This window comes from Hypanus sabinus, chromosome 8 (assembly GCF_030144855.1).
Source record: "Hypanus sabinus isolate sHypSab1 chromosome 8, sHypSab1.hap1, whole genome shotgun sequence".
NCBI lineage: Eukaryota > Metazoa > Chordata > Chondrichthyes > Myliobatiformes > Dasyatidae > Hypanus > Hypanus sabinus.
In genome coordinates, this window is record NC_082713.1 from 171,803,306 (window position 1) to 171,824,921 (window position 21,616).

A 21,616-nucleotide genomic window follows, 5' to 3' on the forward strand; every position below is an offset into this window, starting at 1 on the left:
CCCCTCCCCAGTTCCTGCCTGCCCACCCACTGGGATCCTGGCCGTGAACTGCCCTGACGACCCCCCTGAGTTTGATGCTGCCTTCATCCAGCTCGACTCCTACGGATTACATAAAGACAGAAAGTGGATCAAAAGGTCACAACATCGGCAAATAACTTACAATAAAACAACGTGTGATTTAAAGTGACCCCGTCCCCAGCCATGTGTTCAGAAAGTACCCCCCTGAAGTAACTCCCAGGAAGGGCCCCCCTTTCATCCTGATAGCAGCTGGAATCAGTCATCAGTGATCCATGTGACACTGGCAAACCTGCCCCGTGCGTGTCCGACAGGATTGCTTCCAATCTCCAGACTCCCCCCATGGATTCTGGGTATGCGGTGCGGAGGCAGGCTCTTCCTATGGTGAAGGAGGAAGCTTGGGAGAAGGACAGGATCCTTGGCTGTCAAAACTCGTCGCTCGTCCTGGCTCCTGGAATAGAATCAGTTCAGAGCAGAATTACTCCAAGAATGAGTCATCCTCCAGTACTGAGACCCTGCTTACATATGGGAGGTTGCATTAGACCACTTACATGTCGAAAGTAGGATTCTGATACAGATGGAGGGCGCTACGTTAGTGTAGCGGTTAGCGCGAGGCTATGAAGGCTCGGGGTGTCTGAGTCCGGAGCTCAACCCCGGCATCCTCCGTATGGAGTCTCTGTACAACCTCCCTGTGGGATGTGTGGGTTTTCCCCAGATCCTTCGGTTTCCTCCCACAGTTCAAAGGCACAACAGTGAGCAGGTTAATTGGTCATTGCAAATTATCCCATGATTAAATTAGGGTTAAATCGGGATTGTGGGGAGTTTCTGGGGTGGCACAGCTTTAAGGGGCAGAATGGCCTATTCTGCTCAGTATCTCTAATTAAAATAGGTAGATAGATATACACACACATAAATACCTAAGTACATAAATATGTGTGAGGTGACTGCATTTGGAAAGTCAAACCAGTGTAGGAATTTTTGTTAAGGATGCTGCATGGTAACAAGTCCTCTGGCCCAACGAGCCTGTGCCGTGTGACCAGTTCACCAGAGCACCTGGAAGTCATGGAGCAAACCGACAAACTCCTCATGGTCAGCAGCGGGAACTGGACCCAGCTCGCTGGTTCTGTAATAGCATTTACGCGACCGTGCCGACTGAATTATACTTTGAAAGTTGAATGTTCAAAGGATGGTGAAGAAGCCGTATGGTGTGTTGGCCTTCAGTGGGGGACTGAGTTCAAGAGCTGTTAGGTAACATAGGACTCCAGTTTGGCCACACTTGGAATATTGTGTTCCGTTCTGGTCGCTTCAATAGGAAGGATGTGGAAGCTTTAGAGAGGCTGCAGAGCGGATTTACCAGGATGCTGCTGGACTAGAGAGCAGGCCTTATGAGGATAGGTTGCGTGAGCTCAGGATTTTCTCTTTGGAGTGAAGGAATATGAGAGGTGATTGATAGAGGTGTACAAGATAAGAGGCACAGATATAGTGGACAGCCAGAGACTTTTCCCAGCGCAGAAATGGCTAATATGAGGAGACATCATTTTAAGGTGACTGGAGGAAAGTATAGGGGGATGTCAGAGTTGGGTTGTTTTCACACAGGAGTGGTGAGTGTGTAAAATGCCCCGCTAGTGGGTGGTGATAGAGGCAGCACTAGGGGCATTTAAAAGACCCTTAGACAGGCACATAGATGATAGAAAACTGGAGGGCTATGTGAGAGGGAAGGGTTAAGTTGATCTTAGAGTAGGTTAAAAGATCAGCACAACATGTAGTGTGCTGTAGTGTTCTGTGTTCGCTGTTAAGTTCATATAGAGGTACACAAAATTATGTATACAGAAAGAGTTATACAAAATGATGAAGGGTATCAAAAGGGTAAATGCAAGCAGGCTTTTTTCCACTGAGGTTCGGTGGGACTACAACTAGAGGTTATGGGTTAAGGGTGAAAGGTGAAATGTTTAAGGGGAACATGAGGGGAACTTCTTCATTCAGAGGGTGGTGAGAGTGTGGAATGAGCTGACAGTGGAAGTGATGGATGTGGGTTCAATTACAACACATAAGAGAAATTTGGATGTGGGGGTATGGAGGGCTGTGGTTCCAGTAGAGGTCAGTGGGACTAGGCAGATTAATAGTTCAGCACTGACTAGATGGGCTGAAGGTCCTGTTTCTGTGTAGTGTTCTACAACTCTACGTTACCACATACTACCTAGGGAGTAATGACAAGGCAACAGGAGTGTATGGAAGAGAGGGGCCTGGGGGGTATAAGGGCACAGTGCGTTAGAAGCCACATCAGAAAGACAGGTGGTGGAAAAGGTGTTCAGTCTGCTGTCTGCCAGTCAGCGTACTGAGGGTGGGAGGTGGAACACTGTGTTACAGTCAGTGACGTTGCTCCTGGAGTAACGTGTATGGCTTTGGGAACCTGTTGTAGGAGAGATGTGGTTCAACAATGCAGAAAAGATTTTTGAGGATGTTGCCAGGACTAGAGGGCTTGAGTTACAGGGAGATGTTGGCCAGGCACGGTTATTGAAACGTCAGGGAGTGAGGGTCGACCTTATAAGCTGTTTAAAATTATGATGAGCAGCATCGATAAGGTGACACACTTTTCCCCAGGGTAGGGGAGTCCATCGATAGGGTGACAGCCTTTCCCCAGGGTAGGGGAGTCCATCGATAAGGTGACACACTTTTCCCCAGGGTAGGGGGAGTCCATCGATAAGGTGACACACCTTTCCCCAGGGTAGGGAAGTCCATCGATAAGGTGACACACTTTTCCCCAGGGTAGGGGAGTCCATCGATAAGGTGACACACTTTTCCCCAGGGTAGGGGAGTCCATCGATAGGGTGACACACTTTTCCCCAGAGTAGGGGAGTCCATCGATAAGGTGACAGCCTTTCCCCAGAGTAGGGGAGTCCATCGATAAGGTGACACACTTTTCCCCAGGGTAGGGGAGTCCATCAATAAGGTGACAGCCTTTCCCCAGAGTAGGGGAGTCCATCAATAAGGTGACACACTTTTCCCCAGGGTAGGGGAATCCATCAATAAGGTGACACACTTTTCCCCAGGGTAGGGGAGTCCATCGATAAGGTGACACACTTTTCCCCAGTGTAGGGGAGTCCATCGATAAGGTGACACACTTTTCCCCAGCGTAGGGGGAGTCCATCGATAAGGTGACACACTTTTCCCCAGCGTAGGGGGAGTCCATCGATAAGGTGACACACTTTTCCCCAGCGTAGGGGGAGTCCATCGATAAGGTGACAGCCTTTCCCCAGGGTAGGGGAGTCCATCGATAAGGTGACACACTTTTCCCCAGGGTAGGAGAGTCCATCGATAAGGTGACACACTTTTCCCCAGCGTAGGGGGAGTCCATCGATAAGGTGACACACTTTTCCCCAGCGTAGGGGGAGTCCATCAATAGGGTGACAGCCTTTCCCCAGCATAGGGGAGTCCATCGATAAAGTGACACACTTTTCCCCAGCGTAGGGGGAGTCCATCGATAAGGTGACACACTTTTCCCCAGCGTAGGGGGAGTCCATCGATAGGGTGACACACTTTTCCCCAGTGTAGGGGGAGTCCATCAATAGGGTGACAGCCTTTCCCCAGGGTAGGGGGCATAGTTTTAGGGTGAGGGGGGGAAGATTTTAAAGGGTTGTGAGGAGCAACTTTTTGACATAGAGCGTGATGAGTATATAGTACGAGCAGACGAATACAGTACAAGTGACTGACGCAGGAACAATAGTATCATTTTAGAAACACATGGAGGGCAGGATTGAACGGGTGTCTGATACACTGTTTAAGTTGCCAGACAGTCTCCCCGTCTGCTCGATGACAGTAATGATGGATTCCCTGACTGAGGAAGCTGACAGAGGTGGAGAATATGGGCTGGATCACTATCCCACCCATCGTGTATACCTCTTCCCAGTTTTCCTGCAAGGGAGCCATGGTAACTAACGTTGGTCCACCATCCCTGTTTCACCAACACAAAGTCACAATGACCCCTCCCTTACCTCTGCCAGTGGGTGCCAGTGGGCGATGGGTTTACGGGGGTAGGCCAACATCTCATTCCAGTGTTCGCGTCCCAGTCCCTCTGCATCCTGCCCCACACGACACACGCCAATGACCTCATTGTGACCAACTCTGTGAATGGACAGAAGAAGCAGCCACAGCTCATTTTATCTTTGATTTAGAGATACAGCACTGTCACAGGTCCTTCTGGCCCAATGAGCCTGCGCTGCCCAATTGCGCCATGTGACCAACTTACCTACTGACCTGACAAAAGTCCTGATGAAGGGTCTCAGCCCAAAAAGCTGACTGTTTATTCCCCCCAGTACATGCTACCTGACCTGCTGAGTTCCTCCAGAAGTTTATTCCATTAGGTTTAGAGATACAGCAGGCTAACAAGCCCTTCTGGGCCAACAAGCCTGTGCTGCCCAATTATACCCATATGACCAATCAGCCTACTGACCCAAATGTCTTTGAACTGTGGGAGGAAACTGAAGCATCTGGAGAAACACCTGCGGTCATGGGGAGAACACAAAACTCCTTATATGTAACGGCGGCAATTAAACCAGGGTCGCTGGTGTTGTGACAGCGTTATGCCAACCACTATGCTACTGCGCTGTACCAGTTTCTGTTAATATCCAAATAATGTTTTTATACGTATAACATAAGAAGCGAGAACATTGAGGTGGCCAGATTTGTGTGCCTGGCCCACCATGATTTCATTCTTCAATTTCCTTGGCAACACACACACACACACAATGTTGGAGGAACTCAGCAGGGCAGGCAGTATCTATGGCAATGAGCAAACAGTCGACATCTCAGGCCAAGACCCTTCATCAGAACTTCAATTTCCTTTTTGACTAAACCAATATTTAACATCAGTGGCATCATTATGACATGATTGTTCTTTGCTTGACCAACATTTCCAGCAACGAGACAGTACTTTTGCTCCAACATATTTAGTGGGGAAAATTAGTAATATAATTGTGGGGTAAATGTTTAAATTTGTTGTTTGTTGCTCTAGAATTCCAGCATCTGCCGTGTCTTTTGTGTCTATAACCTACTAACCCGTATGTCTTTGAAATGTGGGAAGAAACCAGAGCACCAGGAGAAAATCCATTTGCTCACAAATGGTACAAATCCTTTGAAGACAGCAGCAGGAATTGAACCAAGCTTACTGGCTCTGTCATAACATTACACTAACCTAGGGGTCCATGGACCCCTTGCTTAATGGTATTGGTCCATGGCATAAAAAAGGTTGGCAACCCTTGCACTAACCTCTATGTCACCATTGCTGTCCAAGTTATAAGGGTCAAATGTCAAACCTGTATAAGGTGAGCAAAAGTACAACTCCGGAACAGCCACACGATAGCATTTTACCCACTCTTCAACCCCTCCTTATCTCCCTCTGCCACACAATGACTGCAGTGTGTACCGTCTACAAATCACTCTCCTGCATTCTAACTGGTTTCATTCACTGGAGCATTCCAACAGGCTGCATCACTGTCCGGTGTGGTGGAGCCACTGCACAGGGTCGGAAAAAGCTGCAGAGGGTTGTAAACTCAGCCAGCTCCATCATGGGCACTAGTAACCCTAGCACCCATAAGACCATAACACCATAAGATATAGGTGTAGAAGTAGTCCATTCGGCCCATTGAGTCTGCTCCGCCATTCAACCATGGGCTGATCCAATTCTTCCAGTCATCCTCACTCCCCTGCCTTCACCCCATACCCTTTGATGCACTGGCTAATCAAGAACCTATCTATCTCTGCCTTAAATGCACCCAATGACTTGACCACCACAGCCACTCGTGGCAACAAATTCCACAGATTTACCACCCTCGGACTAAAGTAATTTCTCCACATCTCTGTTTTAAATGGACATCCTTCAATCCTGAAGTTGTGCCCTCTTGTCCTGGAATCCCCTACCATGGGAAATAACTTTGCCATATCTAATCTGTTCAGGCCTCTTAATATTCGGATTGTTACTGTGAGATCCCCCTTATTCTCCTGAACTCCAGGAAATATAGCCCAAGAGCTGCCAGATGTTCCTCATACGGTAACCCTTTCATATAACAATTACAACACGGAAACAGGCCATCTCAGCCCTTCTAGTCCATGCCGAATGCTTACTCTCACCAAGTCCCAGTGGCCCACACTTAGCCCATAATCCTCCATTCCTTTCCTGTCCATGTACCTATTCAATTTTACTTTAAATGACAATACCGAACCTGCCTCTACCACTTCTACTGGAAGCTCATTCCACACAGCTACCACTCTGAGTAAAGAAATTCCCCCTCGTATTACCCTTAAACTTTTGCTCCCTAACTCTCAACTCATGTCCTCTTGTTTGAATCTCCCCTACTCTCAATGGAAAAAGCCTATTCACGTCAACTCTATCTATCCCCTCATACTTTTAAATACCTCTATCAAGTCCCCCCATCAACCTTCTACGCTCCAAAGAACAAAGACCTAATTTGTTCAACCTTTCCCTGTAACTTAGGTGCTGAAACCCAGGTAACATTCTAGTAAATCTTCTCTGTACTCTCTCTATTTTGTTGATATCTTTCTTATAATTCAGTGACCAGAACTGCACACAATACTCCAAATTCGGCCTTACCAATGCCTTGTACAATTTTAACATTACATCCCAACTCCTATACTCAATGCTCTGATTTATAAAGGCCAGCATACCAGAAGAAAATTCTGAATCTTCTCTGAACCCTCTCCAATGTCAGTATATCCTTTCTAAAATAAGGAGCCCAAAACTGCACACAATACTCCAAGTGTGGTCTCACGAGTGACTTATAGAGCCTCAACATCACATCCCTGCCCTTATATTCTATACCTCTAGAAATGAATGCCAACATTGCATTCCCCTTCTTCACGACTGACTCAACCTGGAGGTTAACCTTTAGGGTATCTTGCACAAGGACCCAAGTCCCTTTGCATTTTGAATTCTCTCCCCATCTAAATAATAGTCTGCCCATTTATTTCTTCTACCAAAGTGCATGACCATACACTTTCCAACATTGTATTTCATTTGCCACTTCTTTGCCCATTCTCCTAAACTATCTAAGTCTCTCTGCAGGTTCTCTGTTTCCTCAACACTACCCGCTCCTCCACCTATTTTGTATAATTGGCAAATTTAGCCACAAATCCATTAATGCCGTGGTCTAAATTATTGACATGCATCGTAAAAAGCTGTGGTTCCAACCAACCCCTGTTGAAATCCACTGGTAACCAGCAGCCAGCCAGAATAGGATGCCTTTATTCTCACTCTCTGTTATCTGCCAACCAGCCAATGCTCCATCCATGCTAGTAACTTCCCTGTAATTCCATGGGCTCTTATATGCAGCGCCTTGTCAAGGGCCTTTTGAAAATCCATGTGCACCATGTCTTTGCGTCTCCTTTGTCAGGCAGGATTCTCCTTTCAGGAAACCATGTTGACTTTGGCCTATCTTGTCATGTGCCTCCAGGTACTCCATAATCTCATCCTTAACAAGCGATTCCAACAACTTCCCAACCACTGATGTCAAGGCTAACAGGTCTATAGTTTCCTTCCTTTCCTTTCACCCAGAACACCTTCAAAAGGTGATGCTTCAAAAAATGCAGCATTCATCGTTAAGGACCACCACCCCCCCCCCCCCATCACCCAGGACATTCCTTGATCTCACTGTTACCATCTGGAGGAGGTACAGGAAGATATACACTCAATGATTCAGGAACAGACTCTTTGCCTCTGCCATCTGATTTCTGAATGGCCAGTGAACCCATTTACAATACTTCAGTTTTTTTCCCCTCTCGTTTTGTATGACTTACTAAATTTTACATATATATATCTCAATCTTTTAACTTTTATCAGGTCCTCCCAGGTTGACCAGACTGCCCATAATAGACTGCTATTCACTGGCCTTGGACTCAGGAGATTATCTCCTCTAGGACAACCATCCTAGTCCAGTTCTCCATCTGTGTGTTACTCAAGACTGCAAGTGTCTGCAGAATCGCTTGTGATTAATGCTCTCTGCAGTACTGCTTCCTTCCTCAGGTACTCATGATATTGATACAAAAGCGATGACCATTGAGAGATAAGGCCAATCATTCAGCAAAGTGACCAGTGGGAAAACAGATGACGGGGATCACCGATGATAGATGTGGTCCTTCTTGAGGCAACATGAATCATCACCTCCACCTTTAGAACTCAGTGCAGGCACTTTGACCCAAGATGTTGTCCTGACCTTTTCATCTACTCTAATATCAATCTAACCCTTCCCTCCTAATTATCCTTCCAATCATGGCATCCACACCAGGTTCACCCAACTCAGAAACAGTTACTTTCCCCCAAGCAGTAAGAGTGATCAACGCTTCCACCCACCCAACCCAGACCTCCACATCTCTCACTTATCATTTCCTCTCAGTCACCTTACATACAGAAGACAGCCGGTGGTGTAGTGGCATCAGTACGGACTTTGAGGCAAATGGTCCTGAGTTCAAATCCGGCCAGCTCCTTGCACGCTTACTATCCACGCTAGGCTGAACGAAGAGCTAGCTACTCAGCCTCATTAAAAAACAGTCAAATGTGAATGGTAAAAATGCCACCTGATGTTCCACAAGGTCACGTACTGACATGTTATGTATTAACCACCGTGTGAGCAAGCTGTTTGGTATGGAGTTGCACTGCACTAGCCTACCATCAAGAAGAAACCAAAAAGTGTCAGAAAAGGAAGGATCCACCCACCGGTTCATGGAATGTTTGTCCCACTCCCATCAGGAGGAGGTTATGTAGCATCCACACTAGGACAACCAGACTCAAAAACAATTACTCTGATCAACACCTCCACCCAGTAACCCACCCCTCCACAGCCACCACTACTTTATCATTAACTATCAGAGTCACCTTATGTACAGTCACTCCTGCGCCTCGTGTCACTCTATGCGTCACACTATCAATCTATGTATATAAACTCTTATGTATTTATATTTATTGTCTTCTTATTATTATTACTATATTCTTTATATTGTGTTTTTTGTGTTGCTTCAGACATGGAGGAACAATTATTTCATTCTGCTTTACATTTTTGTGCAGGAAATAACATTAAATAATGTTGGATTTTGAATCTTGAATTTCCCTTTCATTCATGTATGCCTATCCAAAAGTCTCGACCACAACACCCAGCACAGTGAAAAAACCTACATCTGTCATCACCCAAATTCATTCCTCCAATCACATTAATATTACTTTTGCTCATATTAACCATTTCTGCCCTGGAAAAAAGACTTTAGTTGTTGGCTCCATGCCTCTTATCATCTTGTACACCTCTTTCAAGTCACCTCTCATCCTCCTCTGCTCTATAGAGAAAAGCCCTAGCTTTTCATGCTGTCTATTCCAGGCAGGATCCTAACAAATCTCCTCTGCCACATCTCCACACCCTTTCTATAATGAGACAACCATAACTGAACACAATACTGACAGCAGTCTGCCATAGTTGGATGCATCAACAAGGGAGATGAGGCTGAGTACAGGGCGACGGTGGGAAACTTTGTCACATGGTGCGAGCAGAATCATCTGCAGCTTAATGTGAAAAAGACTAAGAAGCTGGTGGTGGACCTGAGGAGGGCTAAGGCACCGGTGCCCCCTGTTTCCATCCAAGGGGTCAGTGTGGACATAGTGGAGGATTACAAATACCTGGGGATACGAATGGACAATAAACTGGACTGGTTAAAGAACACTGAGGCTGTCTACAAGAAGGGTCAGAGCCGTCTCTATTTCCTGAGGAGCCTGAGGTCCTTTAACATCTGCCGGACGATGCTGAGGATGTTCTATGAAGCAGTGGTGGCCAGTTCTATCATGTTTGCTGTTGTGTGCTGGGGCAGCAGGCTGAGGGTAGCACACACCAATAGAATCAACAAACTTATTCGTAAGGCCAGTGATGTTGTGGGGGTGGAACTGGACTCTCTGACGGTGGTGTCTGAAAAGAGGATGCTGTCCAAGTTGCATGCCATCTTGGACAATGTCTCCCATCCACTCCAAAATGTACTGGTTAGGCACAGGAGTACATTCACCCAGAGACTCATTCCACCGAGATGTAACACTGAGCATCATAGGAAGTCATTCCTACCTGTGGCCATCAAACTTTACAACTCCTCCCTCGGAGTGTCAAACACCCTGAGCCAATAGGCTGGTCCTGGACTTATTTCCACTTGGCATGATTAACTTATTATTATTTAATTATTTATGGGTTTATATTGCTATATTTCTTCACTATTCTTGGTTGGTGCGGCTGTAACGAAACCCAGTTTCCCTCGGGATCAATAAAGTATGTCTGTCTGCAGTCCCAAACAATATTCTCAGCAGTGTAGTCAGGATGCTGTTTGAGTGAAAGCAGAGAGCAGTGGAGAGAGGGAGACTCACCGATCGTAGTCCATGATGGTGATGGCCAGGCTGACCTGCTCCATGCTCTCTGGGGGAATGTCGAAGATGATGGCCTCATTGTAAACGGGGTTGAGGGTATTCTTCTTTGTGGTAGTCTTTCGCTTTTTCAATCTCTTTCCATCACAAATGAGAGAAACCTTTACATATGGGTCTGAAAGACAAAGAGAGTTTCACACCTCCCAAAACCCCCTAAGCCTTTCCTTCATAGACAAGGCACAAGTGAGGAGTGGTGAAACACTTCCCCTGTGTGCGGTCCAGACAGCACCAAAGTGGCTAATGGATTCCCTGATGACAGTTTGCTCAATCAGTACCTCACCTTCAACCCTAAATACTCCCTCCTCCCTCACACCAGACAGCGGTTGCAGAGTGCAGTCTAGCCACTTATGCTGGGCAGCTACCACCTCCAAAAACATAACCTCTACAGCCAGGGACAGCAGGCACAGGGCAACACTTCAGTTGCTCCCAAATGCACCTCCACCCCACCGTTTTTTCCAGCTGACCATGGAAGAAAGGGAATGAGGAGGTTCACCAAAGGGAGGTGATGGGCAGGTGAGGAGAAGAGAGGCGGCAAAAAGGAAAGCAGAACAGAGAAAGGAAGACGAGATAAGTTATAGGAGTTACATTCATACCGAAAGGGTGAAGGCTACCCGGATGGAATATGAGTTGTTGCTCCTCCAACCTAAGAATGACATCTTCGGGATAGTAGAGGAGCCCATGGACAGACATATTGGAATGGTTATGGGAAGTTAAATTTAATTTGATAAATTGTATCAAATTGGATTGAATTTGACCTATGCCTTGGTCAAAGTCAAGTTTATTGTCAGCTGCACAAGTCCATGTGTACACAGATGCAATGAAAAACTTAACTTACAGCAGCATCAGAAACACAGAGCATGAGGTGAAAAGTCAAAGTGATTGTGGTGTTCCTAAATTATAGCAATTAGGGTGTACCAGTTAGTTCAAGAATTGAATGGTTGAAGGAAAGACAAGCCATGTTGGGTTCAATTACAGATAGATGCAACATTCATGGACTATATTTTATTTGTGTGACTATATTTTATTGACATCTTCTATGTAATTGCCACCTTATATGTGCTATGTGTGCCTTGTGCTGTGTGTGACTGTTGGTGCACCTTGGTCCTGGAGTAACACTGTCTCATTTGACTGTATTCATGGGTATTCATGTATGTTTGAAAGGCAATTGAACTTGAAGGAGCTGTTTCTGAATCTTGTGGTGTGGGACTTCAGGCTTCTGTATCTCCTGCTCAATGGGCTATGAGAAGATAGCCTGGCCCAGATGGAGGAGATCTTTGATTAAAGATGCTGCTCTCTTGGGGCATCAGATTCTTGAAGGCAAATGTAATGTTTTTAAAAGACTGGAACACAAAAGTAAGGTTATCATACTCAAGTTTTATAAGGCATTGGTCAAACTGCATTTAGCATATTGTAAGCAGTTCAGGGCCCCATATCTAAGAAAGAACATGTTGGCAGAGAGCGTCCAGAGGAGGTTTGTGAAAATGATCCCTGGAATGAAAGAGTTAATCTATCAGGAGCATTTAATGGCTCTAAGCCTGTACTTGCTGTAGTTTATAACAATGAGGAGGATCTCTCATTGAATCCTACCAAATATTGAAAGGCCAAGCTTGAGTGGACATGGAGAGGATATTTCCAGTAATGGGAAATTCTAGGACCAGAAAGCAGAAAATCAGAAAAGGGCAATGTCCTTTTAGAACACAGATGAAGAGGGATTTCTTTAGCCAGAGGGTGGTGAAGCTGTGGAATTCATTGCCACAGACAGCTGTAGAGGCCAAGTCATTGGGTATATTTAGAGCAGAGATTGATAGGGAAGGGATCAAAGGATATGGGGAAAAGGCAGGAGAATGGGGTTGAGAGGGAGAATAAATCAGCCATGATAGAATAGGGGAGAAGACTCAGTGGGCCAAATGGCCTCATTCTGTTTCTATGTCTTGTGGTGCTATCCATCACCAGCTTTGCAACATCTTTTCTGAACGGGTCATGAAGGCTGAACTCCCAGATCTCTCATTCATGAGGAGTGCAGGGCTGCAGGCTAACCCTTCTACAACCTGCAACCCTCAGGTCACCTCTGGTCACCGTTACCCTTTGCACTTATCCCGGAGACAACATTGTTCCAAAACACCCATGTTTGTCAACAGCATTTGCCTCTCCGAACCCCTGTGTTGTGGTTGAGCTTACCAGAGAATCCAGTGACGTCCATGGCTTTCAGGTTCCTGCATTTGATGACGGTCAGAGTCATCCGCCCAGCTGTGGGAAGGTAACACAGAGAGAACATAATCTCTCCCAAATCCACGCTCTCCTGTGGGCAGAGGCAGCAATTAAAGGCACACATTAACATCTGACATTTCAAATTGTAGAATCATTGAGCACTGCAGTGCAGAAACAGGCCTTTCAGCCCATTTAGTCAATGCTGAACTGTTATTCTACCTAATCCCATTGACTTGCATCTGGACCAGAGCCCTCCATACCCCTCCCATCCATGTACCTATCCAAAATTAAATTTTCTTCAGGCATTCATTGTAGAACAAAGAAATAGAAGAGAATCAGTAAAGAATGACACACAGACTGACAAACAATCTGTGTGCAAAAGAAGATAGACTATGCAAATACAAAAAAAAGTGATAAGAAAAGTAAATAAGCAAACAAATATCCTGAGAACATGAGTTGTGGAGTTCTGGAAAGTGATTCTGTTGGTTGTGGAATCAGGTCAGCGTTGAAGTGACGGAAGTTATACACACTGGTTCAGGAGCCTGATCATTGAGGGGGCCTAATGGTTCCTGAACCTGGTGGTGTGGGTCCTGAGGCTTCTGTATTTCCTTCCTGATGGCAGCTTCAAGAAGAGAGTATAGCCTGGATAGAGGGTGTCATGACGATAGATGCTGCTTTCTTGAGACAGCATTCCATGTAGATGTCCTCAGTTTTGCCAGTGTTGGACTGGGCCTTATCTAAACACATTCTGTAGACATTTCCATTCCTGGGCACTGATGTTTCCATACCAGGCCATGGTGCAACCAGATAGGATCAACCCCATTGTGCATCTCTAGAAGTTTGTTAAAGTGTTCCATGGACTTGTTTCCAAGTGTGTTTTTTTTGTACTAAAGTCTTGGTTTACAGCCCTTTTATTTTACTGTGTGGTACAATTTATGTTCAGTGCGTTGTCTGTACTTAAGTGCCTGCAATGATGATTCAAGCAAGCTTTTCATTCCATCAGTATCTCACCTGGACCTTTTCATTTTACCTGTACCTCACCTGGACCTTTTCATTCTACCTGTACCTCACCTGGACCTATTCATTCTACCTGTACCTCACCTGGACCTATTCATTCTATCTGTACCTCACCTGGACCTATTCATTCTACCTGTACCTCACCTGGACCTATTCATTCTATCTGTACCTCACCTGGACCTATTCATTCTATCTGTATCTCACCTGGACCTTTTCATTTTACCTGTACCTCACCTGGACCTTTTCATTCTACCTGTACCTCACCTGGACCTTTTCATTCTACCTGTACCTCACCTGGACCTTTTCATTCTATCTGTACCTCACCTGGACCTATTCATTCTATCTGTACCTCACCTGGACCTTTTCATTCTATCTGTACCTCACCTGGACCTTTTCATTCTACCTGTATCTCATGGGGACCTTTTCATTTTACCTGTACCTCACCTGGACCTATTCATTCTACCTATACCTCACTGTCCTTGTGAACATGACAAAAAGCTACACGTGACTTGGCTGTTCAGAAACACAAGAAATTCTGCAGAAGCTGGAAATCCATAGTACACACTGAAAATACTGGAGGAACTCAGCAAGTCAGGCAGCATCCATGAAAAGGAATTAACAGTCAGAGTTTTGGACCAAGAGCTTTGTTTAACACTGGAAAGGAAGGGGTAGGGAACCAGAATAAGAAGGTTGGGGTGAAAGGTGGAAGGTGATAGATCAGAGATCACAGAGAAAGGGTCCACAGAACTCCCACTGAAGAGAAGATTTAAACTTCTTCAGGGAAGACATCCCTTGAAGAGACTTTACAGTGGAGCAGCAAATCATAAACACAAGAGATTCTGCAGATGCTGGAAATGCCAAACAACACAAACAAAATGCAAGTCACTACAAACACTCTTTGAAATATTGTTGATATTCCTCTCCATGCCTTGTGCACATCTGGTGACAACCTTGCCACTTCCTTAGCACTTACTTTGCTTTTTATGAGGCCGAGTTGCAAGTTCAACACAAAACCCAACATGGATGGAAAGTGTGCAAGGAACCAGCTAGATTCGAACCTGAGACCACTTGCCTTGGAGTCTAATGACACCACCAGCTGTCTGACCATTTCTTATTCTGGTATCTTCAGTTTTGCTTTCCAGTCCTGCTGAAGGGTCTCAGCCTGAACTGTAGACTGTGATGCTGCCTGACGTGCTGTGTTCCTCCAGCTTTCTGTGTGAGTTACTCTGGCTTGCCTGTTTCAGTTCTGTGTCGAGCAGCAGAACCCTGAGTGGAGAGCAGTGTGTCCACTGCTGAACACACACTCAGAAAGGTTCAACTGTCCTGGGGATGGATAGGTCCCAGTGACAGCCAGAGGCAAGACAGAAGATTGGGGGATCTCATTGAAAGCTACCGAATATAAGACCACAATGCAATAAGACATAGGAGCAGAATCAAGCTATTTGGAATAATAAATAGTTCAGAATTAGGAATATTACATAGAACATGGAGCAGTACAGTACAGTACGGTATGGTATAGTACGGTACAGTACAGTACAGTAAGGTATGGTTTGGTATGGTACAGTACAGTACAGTATGGTACAGTATGGTATGGTACAGTACAGTACAGTAAGGTATGGTATGGTACAGTACAGTACAGTACGGTACAGTATGGTATGGTACAGTACAGTAAGGTATGGTTTGGTATGGTACAGTACAGTACAGTACGGTACAGTATGGTATGGTACAGTACAGTACAGTAAGGTATGGTATGGTACAGTACAGTACAGTACAGTACAGTACGGTACAGTATGGTATGGTACAGTACAGTAAGGTATGGTATGGTACAGTACAGTACAGTACGGTACAGTATGGTATGGTACAGTACAGTAAGGTATGGTATGGTACAGTACAGTACGGTACAGTACAGTATGGTGCAGTACAGTTCAGTATGGGCTCTTCAGTCCATGATGTTGTGCCAACCTTTCACAATACTCTACAATGAATCTAACCCCTCACTCCCATATTGCCTCCATTTTCCCATGATCCATGTGCCTAAGTCTCTTAAATGCCCCTGATGTATCTGCCTCCACCACCACACTTGGCTGCGTGTTCACACACCCACCGCACTCGGTGTAAAAAAACCTAACTCTGACATCCCGCTTATACTTTCCCCTCATCACCTTAAAAATATGCCCTCTTGTATTAACCATTTCCAGCATGGCTGTCCACTCTATCTATGCCTTTGAAAGGCCTGGATAAGGTGGACATGCAGAGGATATTTACCACAGTGGGAGAGTCTAGGACCAGAGGGAACAGTGTCACAATAGAAGAAAATCCCTTTAGAACAGAGATGAGGAGACTTTTTTAGCCAGAGGGTGGTGAATCTGTGGAATTTGTTGCCAAAGTCAGCAATATATTTAAAGCTGAGTTAATAGGTTCTTGGTTAGCAAGGGTATCAAAGGTTACAGGGAGAAAGGCAGGAGAAATGAATTGAGATGGAAATTAAATCGGCCATGTGGAGCAGACTCGATGGGCCGAGTGGCCTAAATATGCTCCTATGCATTATGGTCACATGGAGAGGATCTGGAATGGTTCTACAATGAGTAGAGCAGGTTCAACAGAGAACGAAAGGCAAGAAGGTATGTAACACTCTGGGAAAGGTTTCACTGTTAATGCAATGGGTTTTCAGTAGAAGTATTGCTAATGTAATGGGTTTTCTGTAGCAGCAGTGTTTGGATGATGGCTAGAGATAACAGGGGCTTTGGAATGTGTGCCATCCAATGAAGGGAGTTTTTTTTCTTGTGTGTTTGAGAGTGAGTTGTTCAAGGTCTTTTGTTTAGTGGAAGATGAAGAGAGAAGATGCCTGAAAGGAGTGGTCTTGGAGTGGAGCCGGGAGTTGACGAAACCCGGGGGAAATCAATGGAGGACCACCAGACAGGAATCCGTGAGCTCCGACGTGGGCATTAGACTGTTTCATTAACGTGGGCCCTTTTCTGTTTGTTTTCTTTACTAACCCTCTAGTCAAATTAAGAATTATAAAGCTAAATCATTTAATTGCATATGATGTATAGTCTGTTATTCCGTGATACTGATTTGTAATGGGACACATCACACAGCATCCACACAAACAGGAGGCTTTGCCCCTCAGATTTCACACATTTGGTGAGGCCAGAGACTGTCTTCCCTAGACTAACACCGCCGGCCGAACTGGAGGGTTACAGGTAATAGGTGTCACCAATGCAGTGGGGTGTGGGGGAACGTTTATGATGGCTACTATCAGCAGGGAATTGCTGAAGAGGAAACAAATACAGGTGCCCCCGTTTCTCGAACGTTCGCTTTACGACAGCTCGCTGTTACGAAAGACCTACATTAGTACCTGTTTTCGCTCACCAAAGAGGATTTTCGCTTTTATGAAAATAAGATGGCCGCTTTATACGTGTGTTTACCCCGAGAAAGACAACAATGACCGTGAAGCCTTGTGCGGGCAGTTGTGTGCGCATGTGTGTACGTGTGTAGGCGTGTACATGCCGATTTTTTTTTCTCCAAATCCATTTTGGCTCGCTGTCTTCCCGATTTTGATAAGTGAAACTACACCGTACATACAATATTTCTACTTTATATAGGCTGTATATTTATCATATCATTCCAGCTTTTACTATATGTTCGTGTTATTTTAGGTTTTATGTGCTATTTGATTTGGTAGGTTTTTTTTGGGTCCGGGAATGCTCAAAAATTTTTCCCATATAAATTAATGGTAATTGCTTCTTCGCTTTATGACATTTTGGCTTACAGATGGTTTCATAGGAACGCTCTGCTTTCGGATAGCAGGGGAAACCTGTATAATTGTACACATAGTGCAACTCTGTTACAGCTCAGGACTTCAGAGATCAGTTCCAGTGTCGCAAGTTTGTATGTTCTTCCCGTGTGTGGGGGTTTTCTCAAAGAGCTCCAGTTTCCTTCCACAGTCCAAAGACCGGTTAGTGGTTATTTCATCATTGTAAATTGTCCCGTGATTAGGCTAGGGTTAAATTGGTGGGCTATGGGCAGCATATCAAAGGCCTGTTTCGTACTGTATCTCTCAATAAACAAATACTGAATTCGACAAGTGCTTGAACAGGGTTGTGCAGGAAGTAAGAGGTTCACACTGGGGCACTCTTCAAGGAGGAGGTCTTTTGCTATGCCTGGCATTATGGGCTGAATGGCCTCCTCCTGTGCTGGGAGAGTCCGTGGTCTGATTATTTTGCAGTGTCAGTAACAGACCACATACCCACCTACCTGCTCCATCCAAATGCAGATTCATGTCACAGAAGGATTGTTTCCAGATTACCACAATTCCCCGAACAGATTTGGCATGTCCCTGTCGATCCTCACCAAACTTTACAGGTGCACCTACAGATCTTCCTGTCTGACCAACCTGTCCTGGTCCAGCCATACAGGTACCAGAGTCAAGAAAGTTTGACAGCATCTCTACTTTTCATTGCCTCCGTAAAAGAGCCAGTGTAACTATGGATCCTTCCCATCCTAGACATTCTCTCTTCCCATCGGACAGAAGGTAGGAAACACTGAGAACCAGATACCAGGACAGCTTTTATCCCACTGTTATCAGATTCCAGAACAGACCCCTCAAACACTAAAAGATGAATTCATGACCTCATTATGACTGTCTCCTTTGTTGAGGCGCACTTCGCTGTCTCTGTAACTGTAGCATGACATTCTGCATTCAGTCATCTTTTTACTAAACGGATGTACTTATGTAGAGAATGATCAGTCTGAATGGGATGCAGATAAAAAGCTTCTTATGTACATGTGGCAATAATAAACCAATACAGATATCAAATCCTGGAAGAAATAAGAGACTTGGCTAGAACACAGAGATCCTTGGCTGAGATGTTATCCGGGCATCATCAGGACCTGCCGTAGAGGTGGAAGGAAGTTAACAGAAGCACACTCAAATTCCGAGAGCTGAAATTTGTAGCAATGCCTGACAATCAGGAATCCTGGGGAACTTCATGGTTTTTATTTGATCCGGACATACTTACAACTCTTGCAACTGAGTGGCCCGATTCTGACCTAACTCCAGCTATTCGTTTGTAGATGGTACCACCGTGGTGGGCTATGATAGCAGTGAGTCGGAGTACAGGAAGATCTCCAGCCTAGTGACCTGGTGTCCTGACAACCTTTCCCTCAATGTCAACCAAACGAAAGAGCTGGTCCTGACTTCAGGCACGGTGGGGACGGGGAGCACTGCTCCTGCCTATATCAGTGGTGTTGAGGTTGAGAGGACTGAGAGCTAGGCACATGACTATGAGGAAAATGGAGGGATATGGACATTGTGGAGGCAGAAGAGCTTAGTTAGTTAGCCATTTGATTACTAATTTAATTGATTTGGCATACATTATGGGCCAAAGCACCTGTTCCTGTGCTGAATTGGTCTATGTGTAATCAGGTGACCATTGAATTTTTTTTATTGTTAAAGTGCACCTACCGATTCACCATGGTAACGCTAAAATAGTTGCCTGTGACTTTAACAGAAAACGGTAACGTTATTATGCACTGTGGAGTAGAAAGAAGAGTTACAATGTTCTAGAAAGAACATCAAAACTGGGAGATACTTTTCCCTAGGAGTACTGGTTGTACAGTGCGGAAAGATTTTCACGAGTAAGGAATCGGCACAGGATGGCGTGATTGTGCGAAGTTCCTTATTGGTCTAGTAGTGTGAGCGAGGAGAATTTGTTTAGGGGCTAGACAATATTGTTGGAAGTCATGCACGTGTGTGCCGATAATTTTACCATATTGGTTTTGTATATTTTGTTTTATTTATTTTCATATTTAATATGTAACAAGTTGATACACAAGAGTGTGAGCTGGGATTGTAACAGCAGTAACCGTTTTTTAAAATTCATTTTGTTGTTTTTATTTTGATTCTTTCTGCATTAAAACATCTAAAACAAATAAAGGACTTAAAGATCTGTGTTATTTGTTGTCCTGAGTATGTATTTTTCCCAGGCTGAATGCTGAAGGTGAAGTTTTGTCTTTACAATCTACCTAGTTCTGGCCTTGCACCTTACTGCTACCCGCACTGACAACAGGCCTTATCTCAGTGTCAGCAAAACAAAAGAGCTGGCCACGGACAGGGCACACAATCCTGTTTACATCAACAGTGCTCAGGCTGAGAACTTCATGTTTCTCAGAATGAACATTACCAATACCCTGTCCTGGTCCAACACATCTCACCAACACCTCTACTTGCTCAAGAGGCTAAAAGAAATTTGCATGTCCCCATCAATCCTTATCAATGCACCTCAGAAAGCTTCCTATCCAGTGTATCACAGGTTGGTATGGCAACTGCTCTGCCCACGACCACAAGGAACTGCAGAGAGTTGTGGACACAACTCAGCATATTTCAGCAACCAGCCTCCCATCCATGGACTCTGTCTACACTTTCTCTGCCTCAATAAAGCAGCCAGCATACTCAAAGTCCCCACCCCACCCGGATATTCTCTCTTCTGCTCCGTCCCAGATGGTAGAAGATACAAAAGCCTGAAAGTATGCAGCACCAGGCTCTGGGACAGTTTCTATCCTAGGCACTCTAGTATGATATGATGGACCTTGTTATGATCTTGTACCATATCGCTTCCCAGCACTGCACTTTCTCTATAACTGTTACACTTTATTCGGCATTATTATTGTTTTACCTTGTTCTGATCTGCGTGAACAGTATACAAGACAAGTTTTTCATTGTACCTCGCTACATGTGACAATAATAAACCGATTGGTCAGTAAGTCTATCATTCCCAGTGCCTGCAAATGTTGAAAGGAATGTAGCAGCTTGCTTCATGCTGGTCTTTAGTGAGTTAATCCCTCTGTTATAAAATAGCTGACAGACATACTTACTCTGGAGTCAATATTTACACAACCGTCACCGTGACACAAAGATCATTAACATTCATTCCAGAACTTTCTATCTGCTCTTCTGGAGGTAATCGATGAGGAAAATTAATGACCATAACGTCGCATCTTCAAAGAACATAGACCATGGAACACAGACAGTACAGCACACGAACAGGTCCTTCAGCTCACAATGAAATTAGTAATCAAATTGCCAACCCTAATTTCTTCTGCCGACACAATGTCCATATCCTTTCATTTCCCACATTTATTAACCTATCTAGATGTCTCTTAAGAGTCTCTGATGTAACTGTCCTACCACCACCCCAGAACAGACACCAACCACTCTGTGTAAAAAACCTGTAATTACCCCCTCTCACCTTAATTGCATGCCCTCTGGACATTTCAACCCAATCTGTCTACTCTATCTATGCCTCTCAGAAACCTCTGTGAGAACATTTATATCACTGAGAGCATTCGGCCCCCCGTCCCATTCCAACCCCTCAAAGAGATTGTAGACATCCCATTCGCCCATTCTTTCCCCAAAAGTGCTGGAAATGACCCTCCGAAATGGTTTGAACCACCAGACGATTTGTCTGACATGGTGGAGCTGCCAAGGAGACTCTGACCACTGGGACCTGACGGAGTTGGGACACCAGAGATGTAGGGGCCCAGTGCTGTTACAGAGATGGGGGGGTCTAGAGGCCGAATGGGATTACAGAGATGGGTGGGTGTAGGGGCCAGAGGGGGTTACCAAGTCAGGGAGGGGTGTGAGACCAGGCAAGTAACAGTTTAGCAATGGCCTAGTGCGTGGAATGGGCTGCCGACAGCAGTGGTGGAGGCGGAAACCATCAGGTCTTTTAAGAGACTCCTGGATGGATACATGGAGCTTAGAAAAATAGAAGGCTATGGGTAAGCCTAGGTAGTTCTAAGGTAGGGACAGTTCGGCACAGTTTTGTGGGCTGAAGGGCCTGTATTGTGTTGTAGGCTTTCTATGTTTCTATATACAGAAGGGCCTGTTTCTGTGCTCTAGAGCTCTAGGACTAGAAT

General features: G+C 45.1%; 1 protein-coding gene across 4 annotated transcripts in view; it reads right to left on the reverse strand.

The window, feature by feature from the left end:
* Positions 1 to 394: 394 nt before the first annotated feature.
* syt10 (synaptotagmin X) overlaps positions 395 to 21,616 on the reverse strand; it is a 163,261-nt gene continuing 142,039 nt past the window's right edge. For all 4 annotated transcript variants that reach the window (XM_059976612.1, XM_059976611.1, XM_059976609.1 and 1 more), the window contains 4 exons: positions 12,650 to 12,770; positions 10,415 to 10,586; positions 4,008 to 4,137; positions 395 to 466 (listed from right to left, as the gene is read on the reverse strand). In XM_059976612.1, coding sequence (XP_059832595.1) covers positions 395 to 466; positions 4,008 to 4,137; positions 10,415 to 10,586; positions 12,650 to 12,770 — 495 coding nt within the window. The remainder of the gene's footprint in view (positions 467 to 4,007; positions 4,138 to 10,414; positions 10,587 to 12,649; positions 12,771 to 21,616) is intronic.